The sequence below is a fragment of the Bombus huntii genome, chromosome 2 (assembly GCF_024542735.1).
Source record: "Bombus huntii isolate Logan2020A chromosome 2, iyBomHunt1.1, whole genome shotgun sequence".
Classification (NCBI taxonomy): Eukaryota; Metazoa; Arthropoda; class Insecta; order Hymenoptera; family Apidae; genus Bombus; species Bombus huntii.
Window position 1 is genome coordinate 19,167,105 of NC_066239.1, and position 22,408 is coordinate 19,189,512.

General features: G+C 35.7%; 2 protein-coding genes across 6 annotated transcripts in view; one reads left to right on the forward strand and one right to left on the reverse strand.

Annotated features, from left to right (window-relative positions):
• Positions 1 to 11,633, forward strand: part of LOC126874592 (FH1/FH2 domain-containing protein 3) — a 241,936-nt gene extending 230,303 nt beyond the window's left edge. For 3 of the 4 annotated variants that reach the window (XM_050636828.1, XM_050636834.1, XM_050636818.1), the window contains one exon: positions 9,996 to 11,633. In XM_050636828.1, the coding sequence (XP_050492785.1) occupies positions 9,996 to 10,069 (74 nt within the window). In that variant the 3' untranslated portion in view covers positions 10,070 to 11,633. Of the gene's footprint in view, positions 1 to 4,072; positions 4,160 to 9,995 lie in introns of all 4 variants that reach the window. The other variant, XM_050636840.1, reaches the window with a different exon arrangement.
• A 584-nt stretch (positions 11,634 to 12,217) lies between these two features.
• Positions 12,218 to 22,408, reverse strand: part of LOC126874697 (FK506-binding protein 2) — a 115,867-nt gene continuing 105,676 nt past the window's right edge. The window contains exons 3-4 of one of the 2 annotated variants that reach the window (XM_050637039.1): positions 16,139 to 16,263; positions 12,218 to 14,038 (exon numbers count right to left, since the gene is read on the reverse strand). In XM_050637039.1, the coding sequence (XP_050492996.1) occupies positions 13,850 to 14,038; positions 16,139 to 16,263 (314 nt within the window). In that variant the 3' untranslated portion in view covers positions 12,218 to 13,849. The remainder of the gene's footprint in view (positions 14,039 to 16,138; positions 16,264 to 22,408) is intronic. The other variant, XM_050637050.1, reaches the window with a different exon arrangement.

A 22,408-nucleotide genomic window follows, 5' to 3' on the forward strand; every position in this document is an offset into this window, starting at 1 on the left:
TAATTGTAAATTAAAAAGCAGACACCCCATATTGGAGAAAATGGATAAACCACAGAAAGGATATTTATCTCTAATTATTTGTTGCAGTCGTCGAAAATTAGAAATTCTGATCACTGAACGATTTATGGCCCTAGCTAGATACACTGGCTCGTGAAAGAATTTCAACACTTATCACAGTATCAAACTTTTATATATTGCATCATATAAAATATTTTGAAATTTCCTTAATGACATGATTGTATGGATGTTTGAAACCAATCTGGAAATGCATACAGAAGTTACAAGACATTCATTGTAAATATATATTGAGTAAAATAATTATTCTACGACATAAATAATAATTTTAAGCATATAATAACCATTAAAGATAGTCCCACGTAAAATATCGAGGTTATTGAAGTAACTGTTTAAATACTTTTACCATCTCTGCTAAATCTATACTTTCAGATTTCTTTCAAACTCTATCAATATAATCGTTTGGTCTCGTTACAACGTTAATGAAATATCAAAATGTTTCGCATAATACACATAATACGTATATTTAGAAGAGATGTCTGTAAGTGTTCAGATACTTTCACGTACCGTTGTATATCGTTTCCAATTATAAAAGATATTCGAAGAAATTGTTTGTTAAGAAGTTTGAGTAAAACTTGTATATTTCCACCGGTGGGAATAAATAATCCCAGTTACGACAAAGTTTTGATCACCATGCGTCATGCAAGCCACGTAGGTTTCGCAAGTTTTTCAAGCAACATCTGCGGTGGCAGTTTTTTAAACGGCTTTCCACGAAAATGAGACGCCCCCACAGTTTGGTGAAAGTGTCATTTGCATTTTATATTGCGGCCATTCACAGTTTCGGGACACACGGTTCCCGGAGCGTGCTGGTCGCACCGTTTTTATAGTTGAACGCGTCAACGTTTGAAAAATCCACCGAATTTTCCTCGTATCTCTGTTGAAAACGTCTTTTTTCGGTTTATTGCCGGGTGTTTTAAGAATTTCGTTTTCGACGTTACAAACGAGTCTGCGAAAAAAGAAAAAGAAATGTAACGAAAAGGAACGTAATGCGAAGTGGCGAATAAAATGTTAAAATGTCTTTCGAGGTGTGACATTTTTTGCTGTGAAAATGAAATATAACCGTGACACTGGCCACGCGAATCAGTTTTTGGTATTCTCGATTTTTATGAAACTTCATATAGAAAATAGAGAAATATTTGACTTCCTTCTAACGCTTGTATTCGAACGATGCTGATAAAATATCATTCCCGGCAGTTTTTAAACAACTTTTTTTTATGTCCAGTTATTACATCAAAGTTGGAATATTTACACCGTTGAAAAATATTGTGTAAATTAGTATTCGTATAATAAGTATTTGCATATAGTATATTCGTAATTCCTACATAGTTTATACAGAAAAATTAAAAAACTTAGAAACAAACTCATATAGAAATATTTACATTATCAATATTGTTATAGTAACACCGGTAGCGTATACAGAATTAACCTTCGTAGTAGTAGATTCATAAAAATGAAAGATTCTAAAGACTCAGATAATTCAGCAATACGTTAAACACGATAGACTATGCGTAGAAAGATGTAACCCCAGACAAATATTCTGATTCTTTTCTTTTCCACAAAGAAGATTCAATTATTATTACCATATATCACCGATCAATACTGTAATTTTTTAATCGAAAACAAGGGTAGATTTTTACCAACGAAACGTATAAACGTTTCCAGCATCGTATAACGAGGTATTTGCTGCATGCACGCGAGGGTGCAAAAGGATAGAAGATAACGATTAAACATTGCATACATACCGCAGTAAAATAAAAAAAAAAAAAATGCAGACATATCGGCATAGAGAGAAGTTCGTAGTGCGTGCTTTCTGTGAAAAGGATATACGGGAGGAAAGCAAATAGGCTACGATTTCAATTCCTATGCCACACGTCGCGCCGTTTCGAACGATCGATGGAAGAATGAATCTCGTTCGTGCCACTCATAATAAAGTCAGGATTTACACTTTATGGATCTGTCTCTTCTTTTTTTTCTTTTTTTCTTTCACTGTGCAGCCGACAGACGCATAGTTTGGATTTTTTTCCCGTTTCTACAAATATTTGTTCGTATATCTGAGGGAAAAGCGACAAACATTTCAATCAGAAGTATCGTTTGGTACTTGAGTCGCATTTATAGATGCTTTAAGCAAAAGAGTTTAGTGGAGCGGAAATTAAACGTACGTGTTCCTGGAACTTTAACCTATTTACCGTTGATACGTTCGTAATAGAATATAACGCGGAGTTGATTTGATAACATTTCGTTACGCGAACTATTTTCTCTCGTTTATTACGTGTGTAATTTTTTATCAGTTACTTTCATTTGATGTTGATATTATAAAAATTATCGAGATCTTTCTTACATAATAACCCTTTTAACAGAGTAAATATTATATAGTTGTATAACATATATGTTATCGCAAAATAATGTCCAGTTTTTAAATTGAAAAGGAAAGTATTGTAACAATAATATCAGTCTATAAAAAATATAGTTGAAATGTTAAAAGCATTGATACGATATATATAATTTCATAAAACACGTAAAAGGAAGAAAATGATATTATTTCGAAATAATTTGCATTTTTTAAATTGAAAAGAAACGTATTATAGCAATGATATTATTTCCTAAAAAATGCAGTTAAAATGCAAAAGGCATTGATACAATAAATATAGTGTATTCATAAAATATATAGAAGGAAGAAAATAATATTCTCTCGAAATAATTTCCAGCTTCTAAATTGGAAAGAAAAATTTAATAACAACGATACTAGTTTTCATAAGAAGTTAAAAACGCAACGATTTAATGTAAGCAGCAGTCATTAGAATACACAGCGTATTTGGTCTTGTTCGAGTTAAGCTCGGGGCTTACGGAGGTTTCTGCGCCCCATCTCCATTGGCGTAATATAAAAACACCACTGAAAACCTCGTTATACAAGGAAACATACATTAGCGAATATATTTCCCGTGGAAACGTGTTGATTCTCTCCATCCGGCAGCAAAACACAGAAAATTACAAACATACGCAAAAGACTTGGTCCATAATGCATCAACGATGTTGCATTAACAGTGAACACGTTAGGGGTAGTTGCCGCACGTACAACACATAGAGTATTAAATAAAGTAAATGATATAATAAGCTAAGAAGAGAAAAAGAGTCAGATTGGGGAAAAAAGAATGAGACAAGGAAACTAGTTGCGTTGAGGGAAAATAACTATTGCCATTGTGTTAGCATGCGTATATGTAATTCAGGAGGCGTGCTTTACACCCGGTGAAACCTCCATCCTCGTTTCCCCTTTTTTTCCTCATTTCCTTCCCTTTGTCCCGAATTATCCAGTTTAAGGTGGCGTAGCAAGGGGTGTGGTGATGGCTTGACTACACGTACACACGTACAGGCACAAACGCACGCAAATACTAACTGTGCGAAAGTTTTAACTCGAATCTACCAAAAGGAAATATTTTAATTTTCCGAATGGATATAAAAATTCTCATTAAATGCTATAATTTGAAACATAAAAAGTATTATTGATTTGAATAATTATTGTAATATTTTTTCTCACTCTTTTGTCGTTCTCTTGAGTAAGATAAGTCTACCTTCTCGTCTCTTGATTTCGATGTTAAAATATTTAAGAAAGAAACTTTAATATGAGTTTCGCCAATATAAGTTTCCTAATAAATCAAATAAAGAATCATTTTTGGAACTTTCGATAGAGTACAGAAATACATTCTTCCAACCAAATAAAGGAATAGTTTTGGTGACACACAATATTACAACGTGGAATATTTGCTGTCATTGTTTTCGTCTATGGTCTTTAAATATAATTAGCTGCTATTGTATCTCTATCACTACATGAACCGAGGCTTTTGTACAGCGTAATATACAATATACAAGTGTATAAATAGCCGCGTGTATGTGTTTGCGCGCGTGTGTAAGGTACGTACGTACGTGTATAAATATAAACTGGTGGCGGTTGCTAACGGGGTGGCCTAGCCTTCTTCCCTTCCTCTTTTTTTCTGTCTGACAGTGAAGCGGTCGCGCACCCGGGAGAACAACACCACACCGGAAGGGTACCAACCCTGAAGGGCTACCGATCGTGACCGACGCGATGAAGGTTCGCTGGTTTTTCGATTAAACGCAACTTTCTTTTTCTTTATTTTTCATCCTCTGCGTGTAACGCGTGTCTCTGTATCTATCATCCGTTCTTCTCTTTTCAACCGCGTGTTTCATATTTTCTTTCCTTTCGCCTTGGAATGCCTTCTTGCTTCTTTCTGTCTGGGTATGCTTTGCTTGTCCTTTGCAGCATGCGACACGAACGCAATATTTTAAGGTTGACGTTTTATCTGTTGATTGGAACGTCTCTTGGCGAGACTCGCGATTTATTCACGGTTACTCTTCGTTTGCTTTGTGTTCGATGACGATATAATTTTGCTGGGCATGCCGAATGAAACTTTTAATCGAGATATCGAGGTCTGTTTGAAATTAATGGTAGATGGACAGAAACGAAGGTCGCGATATTTATCGAAGGTATATTGGCATTACACGGCGGATGTTTATGCAATCTCATATTTTTATAAACGTAATTAAGGAAATGAAATATAAATCGAAATTTATTTCGTCTTCTTATAATTTTATATATTGTTATACATTATATATTGTATACATTTCTATTTTATAAATGCGTGAAAATCTGCAGTCTATTCGTGACCGTTCATTTAGATCAGTTGATTTTGAACAGACCTTAGGATCTATTAATATTCGAGATGTTCTGTCGGAGATATTTTGCATGTGCTACATATACATACATGTTACGTTCGTACAATTTCATCGTATTGATCGTACGATCTACATTTAGATGACTTTAAATATATTGGAAAATTTGGTTAAACGTAGTGACGTCCGATTACTCGTAGACGTCCGTCTGTCTCTCGAATTAAGTCAAAAATATACTTTTTGAAGATTAAAATTCATGTTCCATAATTTTGTGGAGGATGATTAAACGTGTTGGTATATAGTGACGTCAAATGTATTTAAAAATATTTTAAATATGTAATACAGAATACAAAATCAACCATAGTTCGCTGGATACTGGTCGATATAAAATGCTCGATACTAACCAACTGATTACAGATTGATTCGCTCTAAACTGTTTCCAAAGACTGATTACCGATCACTATACATCACCAACACGTTTAATCATCCTACAATAATTGGTGACCCCAATGTGATTCATGTGCCACTACAATTTTAATTTTCACAACTACATCTCAAGACCTATCATCCTGTAATTTAAATCACAAAGACGAGTAAGCCTGTTACTCATTCGAAGGTTAAGTAAAAAGTTGAACCGCCATGTGTTACACCTACGCCTTTGTGGCAGAAGTTTCTTTGGCTTGTAGGGGAATTGCGCGACCTAAATGCATTTACCTCGGACGGACTTTTGCCCTAACCAAGGCAGTTCTTGCCTTTGCAAATTCACCTCGAAGAACAACCTTATCGGTAAAAACTGTTCGGTATCCTTAATTAATTAATAATCCTGTCCAAAGCAAAGTAAAATATTGCATACTTCTTACTGAGATTAATCGAAAGTGAGATACTCGATCATAATGTTGATCATGGAGTAGTAAAAGGTTTCGTTATCGTTTCAATTTATTTGTAAATTGCATGTCGAATGCGTTATTGCTTCGTGTTCGTGTTCAGACACGTACTTAGAAATACTTCGAAATACGAGTATGGATATTTCATGTTCCAATAATTAAGTTGGTTCGAAAGACAGGATAAATTGAAATAAACGACAGAAGAGCGATTCGATCTTAATTTATCTGAGTGTACGTGATGAATTCTTGTTTCGATGGCTCCTTTTAGTCGCACCGTATGATTACATACGTTGCACGCGCTTCTATCATGCATTTGTATAGAGAGAAAGTGATAAACCCGTGGAATGTTGAATAATTCAAGCGGCGCGCTTGTCGAAGATGTTTTCAACGACGTTTGATTTACACAGGCAGGAAACGATGTTAAAACATACTTATCTGCTTGAATTTCATTCTAACAAAACATCAACAATAGCGCCTAAAAGCGATAATAAGTTTAGAGAGAAAAGTAGACGCCTCAGTTTACCTTAAGAAAATCAGAAAGCAATTATAGTAATCGAAAAAATCATTGAAAAATATTACGATAACGTCGTTTCGTTGGAGCAACGACAGCGATGAGTATCAAGAAATAAGGGGAACAAATTGTCTATATCTGTATATACAGGGTGGTTGGTAACTGGTGGTACAAACGGAAAGGTGGTGATTCTACGCGAAAAAAGAAGTCGAAAATATAGAATAAAAATTTGTCGTTTGAGGCTTTGTTTTCGAGAAAATCGACTTTGAATTTTCGCTCGGTACGCGTGCGGTACGTTATAACGGATCTCACTGTAGATCGTTGTCTCGATGAAAAAATTTGAAAAAAAAATAAAAAAAAATTTTTATTCTATATTTTCGACTTCTTTTTTCGCGTAGAATCACCCCCTTTCCGCTTGTACCACCAGTTACCAACCACCCTGTATATAGAATTATATTTCACCATAAGCTACATTGCTTTTATAATGAAGCAAATATTGAACTCAATTACCAATGAATCAATCAATCCACTTAGGGTAAATGTGGTTTAACATTATCAATAGCTGGATTACGTAGTTATCTTATGTAATGCGATTCGTATTGCCATTCGTATATTTATGCAATGTTAATATACAATGTAATACGGCGTTCGTATAACTATCAGTTTTACCTTCTAATCATTTCATGAAATAATTCTGCTTGTGAATTACGTAATAAGCGTCACGTACGAACCCGAGGGAATATATTACGGAGTCTGTTGATACCCCTAGTTCTGATTAATCCTTACAGTGTATTTGTTGCGAAAGGGAATAATGAATCGTTGGAAAAGGAGATCGGTCGCCGGGAAACGCGACGAAAGCAACGACGATACGATGATGCGAAGAGAATCTCGTTCGAAGATGCCATCCGCGTGTTGATTAATTTCAGACTTCGTGTTAATTACTTTCGGAACTGATAATTAAATTTTAACTAGCTTTATTTATGGTGGTAACCAGAAGAAAGTAATATAGGTACGAGAGAAAATAGGTCTCGAATAAATATTAAACAAAGTAAAATAAACTTTCAATTATTTTGTGAAATCACGATAATCAATTACACGACGATTAAATTGATCGACCGTACATATTTTACGTTCTTTGATCAAAGAAATAGAATAAGATCTCTGATCAAAGAAAAGAATAAATACCAAACAAAGTAAAATAAACTTTCAATTATTTTGTGAAATCACGATAATCAATTACACGACGATTAAATTGATCGATCGTACGTATTTTACGTTCTTTGATCAAAGAAATTTATCATTATGATCTACATCTGATCAATGGTCCTAAGTATTCGGACACTTTAGTCGTTACATATATGTTAGTAAAATATATAAATTAATGAAAGTAACATTTATCATCTCACAAATTCACCAGAAATCTATGAAAATAACTTGGAAAAGTAATAACACTCTGTATATCAAATTAAATGTTCCCAACCTTATTACCTCATTAAATGGCATTGCACATTGTTGTTGAAGAACATAGCAAAATATCGGGGAGTTTTCGCCTAGAGCTGTGTACATCACTCGTACAACGCACACGCACACACACAATCAATCGAATTACCATCGTTGTATGATACGATGGTGCACACTTTTGACACACATACACATACATATACGTATTATGCACATACAGGCATATCGAAAGAAGCAGCGAGCGAACTAATTTCGTTGGTATCGATCCTCCTTCCCTGTCGCGACAAATATTTGCTAAGTAGCTCGGATGGAGTGCGGCCGTGGACCGATATACACGATAAACACGGTTCGGCGGTGTCTCGTTAATAACGTGATCACGGAGCGTTCTGGTGCGTCCCGACGCGCGCGGCACACGCGTTACGCCGAATAAATCGGAGTTATATGGATCCCGTGTTTGTCAGACGATCGAAGCACTAGCGATTCGCCCGAGCAACATTAAATTGGAAGTCAACGACGCGCGAAAATCGGCCAATTCGGCCGATCACAGGACCTATTATTACGAAAAGAATGAATCTACGAATTGACATTCTCTAAAGAGTCACTGTTGAACGTGTTGTGTGGTTATTGTTGGCGGTAATATGGTGTTCTGTTTCATGTACATTAGCCATTAGGTGAGATTCGACGTGTACTCATGAATCCGAATCAATTTCAATGGCATCGCTTCGAAAAGTTTATTTTATGGGATTGGATGATCGCTGGCACAAAGTAACGTTTCGTCTCATTTTTGTATTACAAATGAGCAGCTATTGTACTACTAGGAAGAAGCAACGTATGCACGTTATATTGTATATAACTGAATAATTTGCAGTAAATTCGATTTTTCTCATTCGAGTTACGCAATGCGTTTGTCTAGATGTCTATCGATAGTTGCATGGTTACCTTTCGTTTCTTTATTCGATTAGTTCCTATGTTATTTCATCGTGCCATCGTGGATAGAATCGATCGACTTGCCCAAACGAATTTCAGATTTCGTGTTTGGAATGCATTGAGAATAGAAGAAGTGAAAGCAGCTACTGTTGATCAATCAAATTGGTTATACTCAGGAAGTGATTACTTTTTCAGTATAATCTTCGTTCGAAATTTTGACAAAATTTTAGGAAAATAATACTTCCATGGAATTATACAGGTATGTCTTTAATCGTAAAGCAAATACATAATATCGCATCAAATTCTCTTCGAATGTTCATTAGTAGAATAAATTTGAAAATGTCGATAATAATTCCAGTGCTGTTGGTATGAATATTTGGAATGACAATTTTGATTATGACAAAATTATTAAAATATTTTGTGCACGCGAAATCAAAAGAAACCTTTCGTATAATTTCAACGATTTAAATTAACGTCAAATTCATTATAATATATTTAGTAGGAAATTCATTTTCCAAATTCAGAGAATACCTACATCTGGTATACTCGATGAAATCGTGTTTCTTTGATAAAATATTAAATATTTCAAGCGATATCTCGATAATAACAATCGTCAGCTTTGAATTTGAAAATTATTCGATTCATAGGTGGCGAACGCGCGTCATAATTTTCTAAATGCATTAACCAGCATTCGTAATTATATATGCAAGTGCGAGTTGTTCATTTTCATTCCGTTAACTGCGAGTTCGCGTCATGTTAATAACAAATGTCACTCACACTAACACACATGAATCAATTTTCGCTTGATCAATTATTGTGTGAAACGATTAAATATCTAATATTATAATAATACTTCCTAGTTGTAGCACTAGCACATATTATGGTATGGATCGTGATTATCAAAGACACGTAGGTATCGTTAATAACCATTCGTTTCTTCCATTAAACGCTTGTGTCATGCAAGGTACTTCAGCCAAACCTACGAGATAGGATCCTCGGCGATCTGGAATGCCTTTGACCCATGGTGTAAATAATGGCGTGAAATGTTAGCTTAATTATTACTATTTCCTTTGGTTCTATCGCATGCAAAACTATTATTTGGAATGATATTTTACGTGACTTGTACAGCATTATAGTTTGAATGTTTTAAATTGACGAACATTACGTGTAAAGTAAGATTAAAATACTTTTCCTCCATAAATACTATTCAAGTATATGAAAATAATGATATTGATAATACTGACGTATTGAACGACATGTACGGCTGTTATGACGCTTGAAAAATGTACATTTATTAGAATAAAATGTAAAAATTCTAAATGTAAAAATATCTATGTATAATAAAAAGTTACACGAAATGTTCTAATATTTAAAATTACCTGCATCTTTTGAACTTACTTCTAACGATACTACTGCTTCGATGTAGACAAATATCAATTGTGTATAATTCACAGTGCGTAGAACGCTGAAGAACGGCCTCTCGGAAGAGGAGAAGAAACACATCGCCACCTACATCAAGGGCTACTGACTGTGATAAAACTCGAAACCTGTAGCTCGTCCACGAGAAGAAAGGAGGGATAGTAACACGATCATCGAATGTTCGGTCGGACGTTGATCACACGACCAGAACATTGTGATTTCACGGAGGCGCAACCAACGAACACGATGAAACAAAAAGCCTCTCTATGGAAATCGCATACACCAAGGTTATATGTTAAAAGAATTATATATACATATACATATATAGATATATATACACGCTTATATATATATATTTCTATCGAACTTTCTGTACGTTGGCAGAAAGCTATCGTTTTTATGAAATTCGTCGGTGAAGACGAAACTCGAGGCCTTCCATTCTATTTTTCGATCTTATCGCTTCAAATGTCGTTCGTACTTTTCCAAATACGATCAAATACCGTAGTTGAGCAAACCGTACTGGCCTAAAGCTTTATAGTTACAGACGATCAGAGTTGAATTTCGCAATTTTGATACCAAAAGGTGTTTTCTAACCAATTAAATTGGTCAAGTTTTATCAATTTAATAGATTTTTGATTGTACGAATGGTGAAAGATGACGAATAAAAGTAACAAGTTTTCTATCGGTTCATAAGTTGATACGTGCATATGCGTTAAATGGTAAATCATATAATTTTCGTTATGTATATTTTTTAAGAATTTTCCTTAAGAAGATGTACACATATCGAGAAATATTTTATGCACTCAACTGTTCGCAATCGCTAAAAATGACCGATGGTGTAGCACAACGAAAGAGAAACAGATCAGGATGATCAGTCAGACGGCTCACATCTCGTTTAGTACGACTGCTGGCTTGTAGGCGACGAAGCGACGAGCTTACGGGTCAGCGTTTCGCATCGCGAACGAATGCAACGACTTTTGAAACTTATATCCTCTCCATCTTCTTTGCGCGGAAAAAAGCGGCATGAAAGAAGGAAAAAAAATGGAGAGAGAAGTTTTCAGATGCATCTTCCGCGGTGACAGTTTCTCGCGAATAAATGCTCGTACGCGAAGAGGAGAAAGCATTTCTCGAAGCAATTCGCTTTTGCAACATGGAACGAGAAGATTATTGAAATACCCGCTGAGATGTTTCTGCATTCGAGCAAACACTTGAAAGTTCGAACGACAGCGATGAAAAATCGGACAATCTTATCGAAACGTGCCTCAAACGACACTTTTGATCCGTCGATGAAAAACTTTGAGTTCTCTCTTCAGGTTTAAAGAAAGTTCCGAACGAAATTCAATGAACCATTCGATGATACGAAACCGTATCTTTCGTACGTATTTCTTTTTCTCTCTTTTTTTTCTGTCGACGAAGGAAGAAACTAGGAAACGAACACGAGAGAGTTTATGAACGTGAATAGCGATTTTATTTCTGCCGATATCGTAGGTAGTGAATTTTGGATACCTAGACGGCGAAAATTTGTAAACGGTGTGATTTGTTCGGCGAGAGGAGAAACTTAATTAATTTAATCATCACCTTATTATCGCGCTGCGTGATGTTGCGCATGCGCTATTACTGTAATTTTCTGCGGAAATGATTCTTGAAATAAAATTGAAAGCAGCAATAATGAATCGTCTTGTTTATTTGGTGTTCCCCATTTTTGTTCCTATCCTTCCATGCAATTTGCGAAATTGACCCTCGATTAATGTAGCATAGGATTCCATCATAGATGATCTACAACGGTTTGGATCGAGTTAATTAATTCTCGAGTACTTCGTTTTAATTTGTATTTTATTTCCAACAAAAAAGGTCGATGTTTACGTAACGTTTCTTCGTTGTATGGCTCCAGTCACCAAAACGTGCAAATTAAAAATAATTCTGCATCGGTGTTCTTACATTCTTTATCTTTATTTATCCTTATTTGACTTGTATCTTATTTATCCTTATTTACCTTCAAAAGCGGACGAAATAAAAATAATTTCAGAACAGTTGCATGATACCTTCAAGCACGTACTAACAAAAATTTTCTGTATAATCATAACGTTCGTAATAAAGAATTTACGAATTTCTCGAAACGAAAAAAGAAAGGAATAATTTCATTCGATTCGTCGATACAAGAGGTAAGACAAAATTCAGAATCGAATGACGATCCCTTTTGCTAAAATCTACTGACTAGAAAAAGGAAAAGGTTGGTGCGGTATACGAATCAAACAAATTCTTTTATATAACAAACTGTGCTCGAGACACACGATTTATTATTAACCTTCGTCCAACTTTAACAATATACAATATAATGTAGTAATAAAAACGTATCAGTTAAAAGTGTAATAATGATAGATCGTCGATCATGGGAGAAAAAAGATCGCGTTGCTTTGCGACCGCCACTCATCTCCACCACGTAACATCCTCGAGGTTATCTCGCGGCTTCTACTCTATCGAGTTCCTCTCCACCAGTCTTGGATACGTTTCTCGCGTGAAATTCGTGGCTGAGAATGCCGGCGGGGCTTGTCGATGCTGGTGAAAAAGGGGGTAACTGTGTGTATGTGTGTACAATTAAATGTGTGTCGTGTGTGATACGGCATAAAAGGCGGGTAGGGGCGGGGGTGGACAAAAAGGAAGAAGCTTTTTGAGAGAGGGACAGAACGTTTTCGCGTGTGATTTTTAGCACCGTTACATCGATGCGCTTAATTAATACGCTAACATCTATAGTCGTGTAGAAAAAACACTTTCTCTGTCTCTTTCACATTATATCACCCTTCTTCTCTTTCTCTCACTCCCTGCCGTTCTTTCCCTTCGTTTCTTTCTATCTATATTTGTATAATTATATTACGTTAGAACAGCCTCGCTTCGTGTCAGGTTTTCGATCGCTCGACCAGTCATGTCTTTACGCCACTCGCGAGTTATCACTCTCGGAAACGTAAATTCCCGGTTTATATAGTTGGAACGTGTCCCTGAAAGCCGTATATCTCCGATGAAAAATGCGCCAGAGCATCCTGAAAACATCCTTAACACGCTCGTCCTTTTCTCTTCTGTCTTATTTCTTCGTCTCTTTCCCATTCTTTTACTCGCGCGTTATTATTGCGTTGACAGATTATTTCGTCTTTTCTTAGAAAACGTGTTCATCGACAGAGGGATAAACGTCCCGAAAATACAAGAACATTCGAGGACATAGTCGACACATCGCAAGAGGTAGTTTTCTTCCTCCTTTACCTCCACCGATTCTCTTAGAACTTGGTTTCGTTCGTGTAGAAAGAATGTGCGACATTCTAAGCCTGGCTTTGCGATTAATTCTCGCAATCCTTCCAATTACTCGAGCAAGCTCGTACAGACTCGTAATCTTCGAGTTTCTTCCTTGGACAAGAAGAGGAATCTTAGTAAGACGAACTGAACTGCCTTTGCACTTTTGATACTCTTTCGGTCAATTTCTCGGTCGAGTCCCTCTATGGAGTTCCTATGGATACGGAGTTCTCAGACGCTTTCCTTCGTTCCTTCGATCGACGACTGGCCACTGTCCTCCTTTCACGAGAGAAATTCCCTAGCGAAGAAGAGATCCGTCCGCGCTTCTCTTTTTTTTTTTTCTTCCTCAAGCTTGAAAGATTCGCGTGCACCGCGCAGCAGACGCGTCGAAAAAGCGGATGTTCGTGTTTCAACACAGTCCACGGGACAAACGATCGATCAATCGATCGATATGACACGGCTGCAAAGGGTTCCGTGTTCAGAGGTATTCCTCGCGGATCGGACAAGGCTCGACGAGATGATTCCGCGCGGATGTGAACACGTGGTGGCGCGAGACACGATGCCGTCGGCGACGCGGTGCTCGGAGACGCGGCGACGCGGTACGAAAACTTCAGAGCTCATCGTGCTTCGGCCCACTGAACTCGTCGTGGGAGATGAAGCCGTTCTTGTCTTTGTCCTCGTGCTGGAAGATCTCCTCGACCAGCTTGTCGTGGTCAACCAGCATCTTCTTCATCTCCTCGTTGTCGCTGGCTCCGCCCTGCTCCGCCTCGATCATTTGTTTCCTCAGGTACTCGCTCACCTGTACACAAACAAACATGTCAGCATCGAGCGGTAACGCAGTCATTTAGACTCTGGTTTTCTTTTGCTTTTGCGATGTTAGTAAAGAGAAACGATCGTGCGAAGTTCTTTTTGAATCACTCAGAAATTGGAACGATCAATTCTATTTTTTATAAGTTTCACAAGTTGAAGTGATTTTAATAATAAGGTCCAAGGTAAATTAAAAAAATTTTGTTTAAATACTTGTAACGTTATTATGTTTCTTCATTCTCATATTTTGGACGTGACCGATATGGCTTCTGGATGATTTGTACGACGCAATATTTTATATATATATCTCATACATAGAATCCAAAATTCTGCTTTTTTTTAAATGTATTTGTTATATAAGGCAGATAAGCCTATTTTTATCGATTTCATGAGTTTTATATTGCTTGGTTACTAAAAGGTACTATTTCAATTAAACATAGTAATAATCAATATATTTGGAACATTCAAGAGAATGGTAAATGTATATTGAATTTTAGTTGGTAATATGGAATGCGAATTGACAGTGTATCGAATTCTAAGTTCTTCTAGAAAGGATGTAAAATTTGATTCATCACGTCTTAATTTTCCAATCTCCAATTTTCTATTAATGAGTCATGTCGGAAAGAAGCTAAGCGTTTTCAGCGGATGTTGAGTTAATAAATGAAATAAAGATAAATTAGCGTATTCAATTAGAAAGAAGCATGTATATCGAGTTTCTTGTGTCGAAGTTAGATTTTTTCTTAGAAGATTGAATTTTTGTTTTCTGTGATACGAAACACGTTAAGCAATTAAATATAGCTTCGAAATGCACTGATTACTTCTAATTAAGTCATTTAAAAATTTATATTCAAATTTTTCACTAGTATTTTTTTATCGTTATTTAATGATTTCAATACGTAGCAAAAATAATTCAAAGGAATAAATGGGAAGAGGAGAATTTATCAGTCGTCAAAGGGATTTATTCGCTCCAACATTTCTCTACATAAAATACAATTTGAAGCTTTATAACAGTGCATTTCAAGCTGTCTTAAACAGGGTAAGCATATAAATTCGGTGCGCGAGCGTGCTTTTATTTATTTAAAAACTCTTTTCTTCAGCAATAAGCCAAAAGGGATGAAAAATGCTCGGAACTATGTTTTTAAATGTACTTTGACGCAATATATCCACGGCTAAAAAGTTGTCAGTCGCACAATATTTTTAAATGATTAAAACGTATCTATATACGCAAGGGAATAAAATACGAAAAAAGGTAGCAAAGGATTAGTCGCGCACGTTTGTTACACGTTGAAAACAGTAGGGCAAAAAAAAAAAAAGAATATAACGTTACGAGCTTTACATCCCTTTCCCTCGACACAATGCGCACATGTTAATCCTTTGCACTTGCACGCCAGAGATAAAGCCAGCAGCAAGCGATGCCCGTGATTGGCCTTTGATCCATACAAATTTTATGAGACAAGTGGAATCGTCGAAACTATTTTTTCCATCAAATTGTTCCAGCATATTTCGAATAGGATTCGATAATCCTCGACCATCGCATTATTGATTTAGCAGAATCCCCTACAACTCGAGATGCGTTTCGTATTATACGAATTCCGTATTATACAGGGTCCATGGTGTAAGGATTACAACAAGTATGAAAAGAGTTTCGATATTATATTAGTATTAATATATATAATTTTAGTTATAGATTAACTATCGTGAATTACGAGCACGAAAAGAATGTAATATTTCAGTATTTAGTGAGTGAAAGGAATCTCTCCTTAAATATCATTTGAGCTTTTAGCTGGATCTAAAGAGTATGAATTTACAGAAACATTTGCAGCCTAATAATTGGAAAGTGAGAAAAATCTACAGTTTAGATTTACTATCTCAAGATATTATATGCACGTTGCTTGCTTTAACGAATAGAACAAACAAATCAGTGGTAAAACTATATCCATTACATAGTTCACGCGAAATACGAGCTTGCGCGTTAAGAAGTTAATCTATAAATTGAATTTATCGTTTTAGTAGATTTGTTAAATATTTTATTCTATTTATATTAAAGCCATCACCATGAATAACCCTTAGAAAAAAATGAAAGAGATCTTGCCATTGCTCTCACCTCCTCGCGGGACAATTGGTTGTCATGGTCGCTGTCGATCTCTTTGAACACGTTTGCGGTTGGTGGAGAGTCGCTGATATTGATCAGTTCAACTTCGAATAGCAAAGTAGCACCTGCAGTCAGAAATAAATGATTTCGTTAACGATATGTTATGTGATCTTTCAATTGAAATTTTATCATGCAATTTCATTCTTCTTTTTAGTGGAACTCCAAAGCGAACACACCTTAAACACACTAAAAAAAACATATCGATTCCTTTCTAAATAACACGTTATCGTCTTCACCGATTGAATGAATACAACAAATGGTCGATTTTATGTTCGCACGAGAAAATCATCTAAACATTCTGATTATTTATGACGATCAATAACGAAATTCTTACATTTTTTTATTAGAAATCTCCTTAATATCGAATATATGTAATTTGTAGCAAATTTCTTCTTTTTTAACGTGGTTGATACCAATCGACGATATGACAAAATTTATTAGCCGAGTAACGTTTCACTTCCTCTAATTTGATATCAACCTTTAATTATTTCAATTTCTTTCGTTTTGCTTGATTCGTTTCTATTATTACCCCTTTAACCATTTTGTTCTCAAATACACAAATTGTATCAATTTACAACAGGGCAAACAAAACGTAGGAACTCCTCCACGACGTTAAACAGTTGCTCTTAAATAAAACCGGGACTTCGACTATTTTCCGAGACTGGAGCCTCTAAATTCCCTTCGATACGACACTGCACTCAGAGAGGCCCTTTCCTCGAGCCTATAGAGCGCAGACCTGCTAATAAAATATTTCACGATACTGCTAGAGTAACAGCCCTCGTTGTCGAACACGTTCCAAGAGGTTTCCACTCAGACTTGCAAACGCCTCGTTGGCAGACGGTAGCATCCGTTTCGAGGACACCGGAAACTATCGACGAAATTCTCATCCGTGATACCGAATTTTTGGCTAATATCGTTTAAACGTTCTTGACGTTTAAAACCAAGATAGAAATGGAAGACGATAAAAGTAGAAGATGAAAAAGAGGAATGAGATTTCTCCAAATCAGTCGCCTTGATCTTCCATTATATTTCACTGATCCCGTGCAATCACCGACATACCTTGACCGCATTGATTGACCGAAACCCAATAAAAATCCAATACGTCTCTGTCAATACTGACGAAAGACGATTGCCGTGGATTTTCTATTATTTGTTCGTCCACAATCTATACGCTTCCACGTGGATGAAAAATCTGTCTCGTGTCTCTTTCCTCCGGATGATGTATAACGGATACCTTACTTTTGACGTGTATTACTAATTTCGTTCAAACGAAGATTGAAGCCAAATTCAGAAGTGGGTTGCGACCTTATGTCAAATCAGAAGTATTATTTGCGAATAAGCCGAAATGGGCAAAGATAATCGAACTTTAAATAACTGATATATGTATATAATAACATTAACAATAGAATGCGTAATAATACAGATACCAAAATTAGTTGAAACAGCGAGAAAGATATATATACCAGAAAAGCATTCAATTTTACTATTTATGAGATTCGTGTTATAACGTAGAATATGTTGTGGATTCTTCGTAACTTTTAGGACCAAACAAGATAAACATGAAGCTTTCGGTAAGATACTAATGGTTTTCCAAATTGACCACATTTTCTCTAAGTATCCAAATATTAGGTTATCCGAGAAGTGTCTTTCTTTTACAGACACGTCTTTTACGACGCATCTTTATACAAACATGAAACCTAATCTGTCGAACGTTGTGATCTCTATTTTGATAGAACAAGTGGATTATACGTAATTCGATAAAATAATATAAAACGGAAAATGTTGTGCATCCATTATTTTCTTATAAAACGAATGAAACTTTTCGGACGACCTGATATCCATAGGATGTCCATCCTGTACAATTTTTGCACGTTCAAATTTTTCACAAATGCATAAACATTCCCAGTTACGCTATACAACGCTATATTATCAACGTGACAAAATATTCACCATTCCACTAACAGATTAAGCTATTTACGATGTACATCATTTTTATTAAATAAGAAATTCCTCTCTCTGATCGTTTAATCGTTATATCTCAATAAATAACCTATCGGTTATGAAACGTCTTATGAACGTTTCCGTTTACGGGATCGTCTGTTGTAACGCGATCATGTAATAAAACCGATATTAGAAAAGGAAAATGAGCTCGTTAACAGTGGCGTGCACTTAATTCTCAGAGTAGAACGACACGACCGATCAATTTCATCTTGACGATTCTTACGCAACCACCGTTGACCCGAGCGAACCGTGTCGACGATAAGAACGACAAATCTGTCCGTGTTATAATACAACGTTCTGAAACTGACAAAGTGGTACGATTATTCGTTACTACGTTATAACGCTTGTATGTACAATAAGATTATAGTTAAGGATAATTTGTAATTAGTAGCCTGTGCACGTCTCTGCATTTATGAGAAATTTAGAAGTGTAAAAATTTACAGAATGAACATAATACGAAGAAATGTATCAGATATGCAGAGTGAAGCATACGTTCTAATATTTCGTAGGTGAAACGAATCGCTGGTTAACTTTCATTTTTTATCGCTGGTAAAAATATGAATATGCATGAACATCGGCAGTCTACTGATTAGTTAACAAGATTTATAACTACAAGAGCCATTAGTTTGAGGAGTAAATTTATTTCAACTGTGCGTGTTTGCAGTACCTGAGATCAATTACATATTGTAAAAATAAACGTGAACGATTTTTGGCAATAAACGCGTTTAAACAAGTATATAAATATATAATGTCCTGAATGGTAATGTAATTTCACCGATAACGATATGATCTGTTATGCGGCGAATTCCCACGAAATTCAACGAACACCCAGCACGCGGTACACTCGCCTGCATCAGCGCATATTTCGTATTAATTATACACGGTCCTATCGTGATTAAACCGTAACCTAATGAAATATACCGCTTAATTATTCACTACTTAAACTGGTTGTAATTAATACAGCAGACAATGTATCTCGTCTAGTGGTGAGCCCCGTGGAAATTTAGTATTTAGTGACTGAGCGGATTGATCAGTTAGAATTAGTGAAATAATGGATTAGAGCTCAAGGAAAATTTACCGAACGACCACAATCGCTTCTCCCATGACTAAAATATGTAAAGAACCTGTAATAAAAACGTATATCCGAGATTCAAATTTTTCTTAATTCACTATCCATGCAATAATAAGGACAAATTTTTCTTAACTTAATAATGTCCACTTAATAATAAAATTTCATCGAGAAGCCTGTTCCACGTTTTATATCAAGTTGTCTTTTTACACGGAATTAGTAGGTGCACAACATGTTTTGTTTTATATTATTTTATCGAATTATGTATCTATTTTGTAATAACAGAACAAAGTGGATCATATACAATTCAATAAAATAATATAAAAAGAAAAATGTTGTGCATCTATCGTTTCCTCATAAAACGAAAGGAATTTTTCGGACAATCTAATACGATTTCCACGTGGAGCGTAATCTTCTGCGAACCTTTCCAACGTTAATTCACCGAAAGAGACACTTGCGTAGAAACGATAGGTTTCAGAACCTTGCTCATTTTCCATATAACCCTAATAAACTCTTGAAAAGTTCCTTTTATTTTCTGTAGCAGCAACATCGACGACAGATGGAATCAAATTCCTTTTCTTTGTACGCAACTTCCTCCTTTTCGTTTTTGCCCTTCGGCGTTCCTCGTGCCGGGAGAAAACGATTTTCTTTCTGAATCCAAGAAATCTGAAACCTCTTTTTACCTTCCGAACAATACTAGGGCAAACTATTTTCGTTCGCGGCTTTCATCCTCCCGGAAAACTGAAATACGAGTTAATGTTATATGGTAACCAGACAGAAATAACGGAAAAGTTAATCATTCCATTGTTGTACTGCAGGGAAAAGAAACGGAGGTAAAAAGGGAACGGTTCAAATTAATCTGTGCTTAAACGAGTTCAATGGCGCGCGACTGACCGTTTAAATTGTTCAACATTTTTATCGCAGCGTGAAAAGAGAGTATCGTTGCGATAGGATTGTTCTCTGGCTCGTGGTCAAATTTACGAGGGATCGCTATTATCCTGGTTGGAGATTAAAATGGAATTGTAAATTTATGAAAGACCTCAGGCGTTACAGTTAGGTAGTCTACTGAACAATATATACCGACCTATTCCCTCCTTGGTATATAATCTTAAAACTAGCTATTAGACCAAAGAACATATTCTTTGTTTAATCTTAGATTACCGTTGAAAAATAAAAAGTGAAGAACTGTTCGTGATATTGTATTTTTTTTCCTCATAATATTTAGATTATATACATATATTTACGCAAGAACAATTAATAAAACAGCGATTAAGTTTGTTATTCCAATGTAGCTACATACTTTTAGGAGGATCCCGGAAGAGATCCAAGTGATTCGATTCGGTTATTGAATATCAATATTCCAATGAAGATCCTTTTCTTGATTCTGACATGACACAATCTTGTCGTTCTACAATAGCGATTGTATAAAGCCTCGTTCATATTAATCGACTTGCGTGAATTCAAGTTCTGTACACGTCAAGTAATTTGAGTCAAACTGTTTGAATTTAAGTGAACTTAGTTCAAATATTAACCTGAAATCGTGCCAAAGAAGATGATACTTATTGGAGTATCGTTATTAATAAGTAAAACCTCGATTTAGCTTGGAAGAAAGGATATTTCTAATCGATTAAAATAAGTTCTCGTTAGTAAAATTAGTTTCGAGCTATTAATTCAATTAAACCGACTCGATACAAATAATTTCAGGTTTAACGAGAACAAACAGTAGGAATTTTAAAGTACATAAACGATAGATCTAAACTGGTGAAGGAAGTTGAGTAATCTGGACGAGACATAATATTTTCTTGTAATAACTAAAACAAATATTAGACATTCTATATTTTTCTATGACTATTAAAAGTGAAGGTTTCATTTCGAAATTTCGGTATCGTTATGTCTCGTTCAGATTAGTCAACTTCTTCACCAATTTAGATCTATCGTTTATGTATTTTAAAATTCCTACCGTTCGTTCTCATTAAACCTGAAATTATTTATATCAAGTCAGTACATCTCGTAATATCTCCCATAATGTATAACAATATCAAGAACATCATTGTAGTATCGTAAATCTCGTCGAAATATAATGATCTTCTTGAATTGGTTAATCGCGAGTACTAATCGCGATACTTATTCCATGTCTACCTGCACCTAATTAGCTTTCCCTTTCCGTAGAAGATAATCGTCTCGAATGTTCATTGAATCGCGTCGAATATACTGAGAAACGTTGAAAAATTGAAACGAAGCGACTATGAAGAGGTTCGACAAATATTCCGGTCTCGCCCTGCTATGCCGCCAACGCAAACGTCGTGTTGCGCAAATATTTTTCACAAAGGAGACGAGTGAACCCGTGTTGGCCGGCGAAGAAGTTAATTAACCATAAAACGCATAAACCGCAGTTAACCCACCCGCGTTGCAAAGCCCTCGAACATTGTAACTTCTCATTACACGTTCTTCCGCAACAAAGAACCACAGACAACAGTCTGACTGGGAGAAACCATGAAAAATTCGCGTGGTAAATGAACGAGGAGTCTGCGTCGTTTCCAGAACGATTACGGAACCCTTTCAATTTTCGTTCTGGAAATTTAAAATATAGCATAAACGTGAAAAAGCGAACAAAATTTTTCATAATATAAAATATATTCACACTTGAGTCGGAATAAACCATCTCCACTTTGCCATTTTTTTCAAAATTCAGTATACACTTTCTTTTATATCAGAATAATAGGACTCTGTTTGCATTATCTTGTAAAACTTTAAAACTGATTTCTCATAAAGAATAAAAAATAATGTGACTCTTCGCGTTCCTTCTTTTGCAGTCTTTATCCACAAATCATCAAATAGAATATATCTATGTATTTAATTGTGACACAGGTTTGGTATATACAGGATGGTTGGTAACTGGTGGTACAAGCGGAAAGGGGGTGATTCTACGCGAAAAAAGAAGTCGAAAATATGGAATAAAAATTTTTCGTTTGAGACTTTGCTTTATCACGTCTCGTTATAACGGATCTCACTGTAGATCGTTGTCTCGATGGAAAAATTAAAAAAAATTTTTGTTTAATTTTTATTCTATATTTTCGACTTCTTTTTTCGCGTAGAATCACCCCCTTTCCGCCTGTACCATCAGTACCAACCACCCTGTA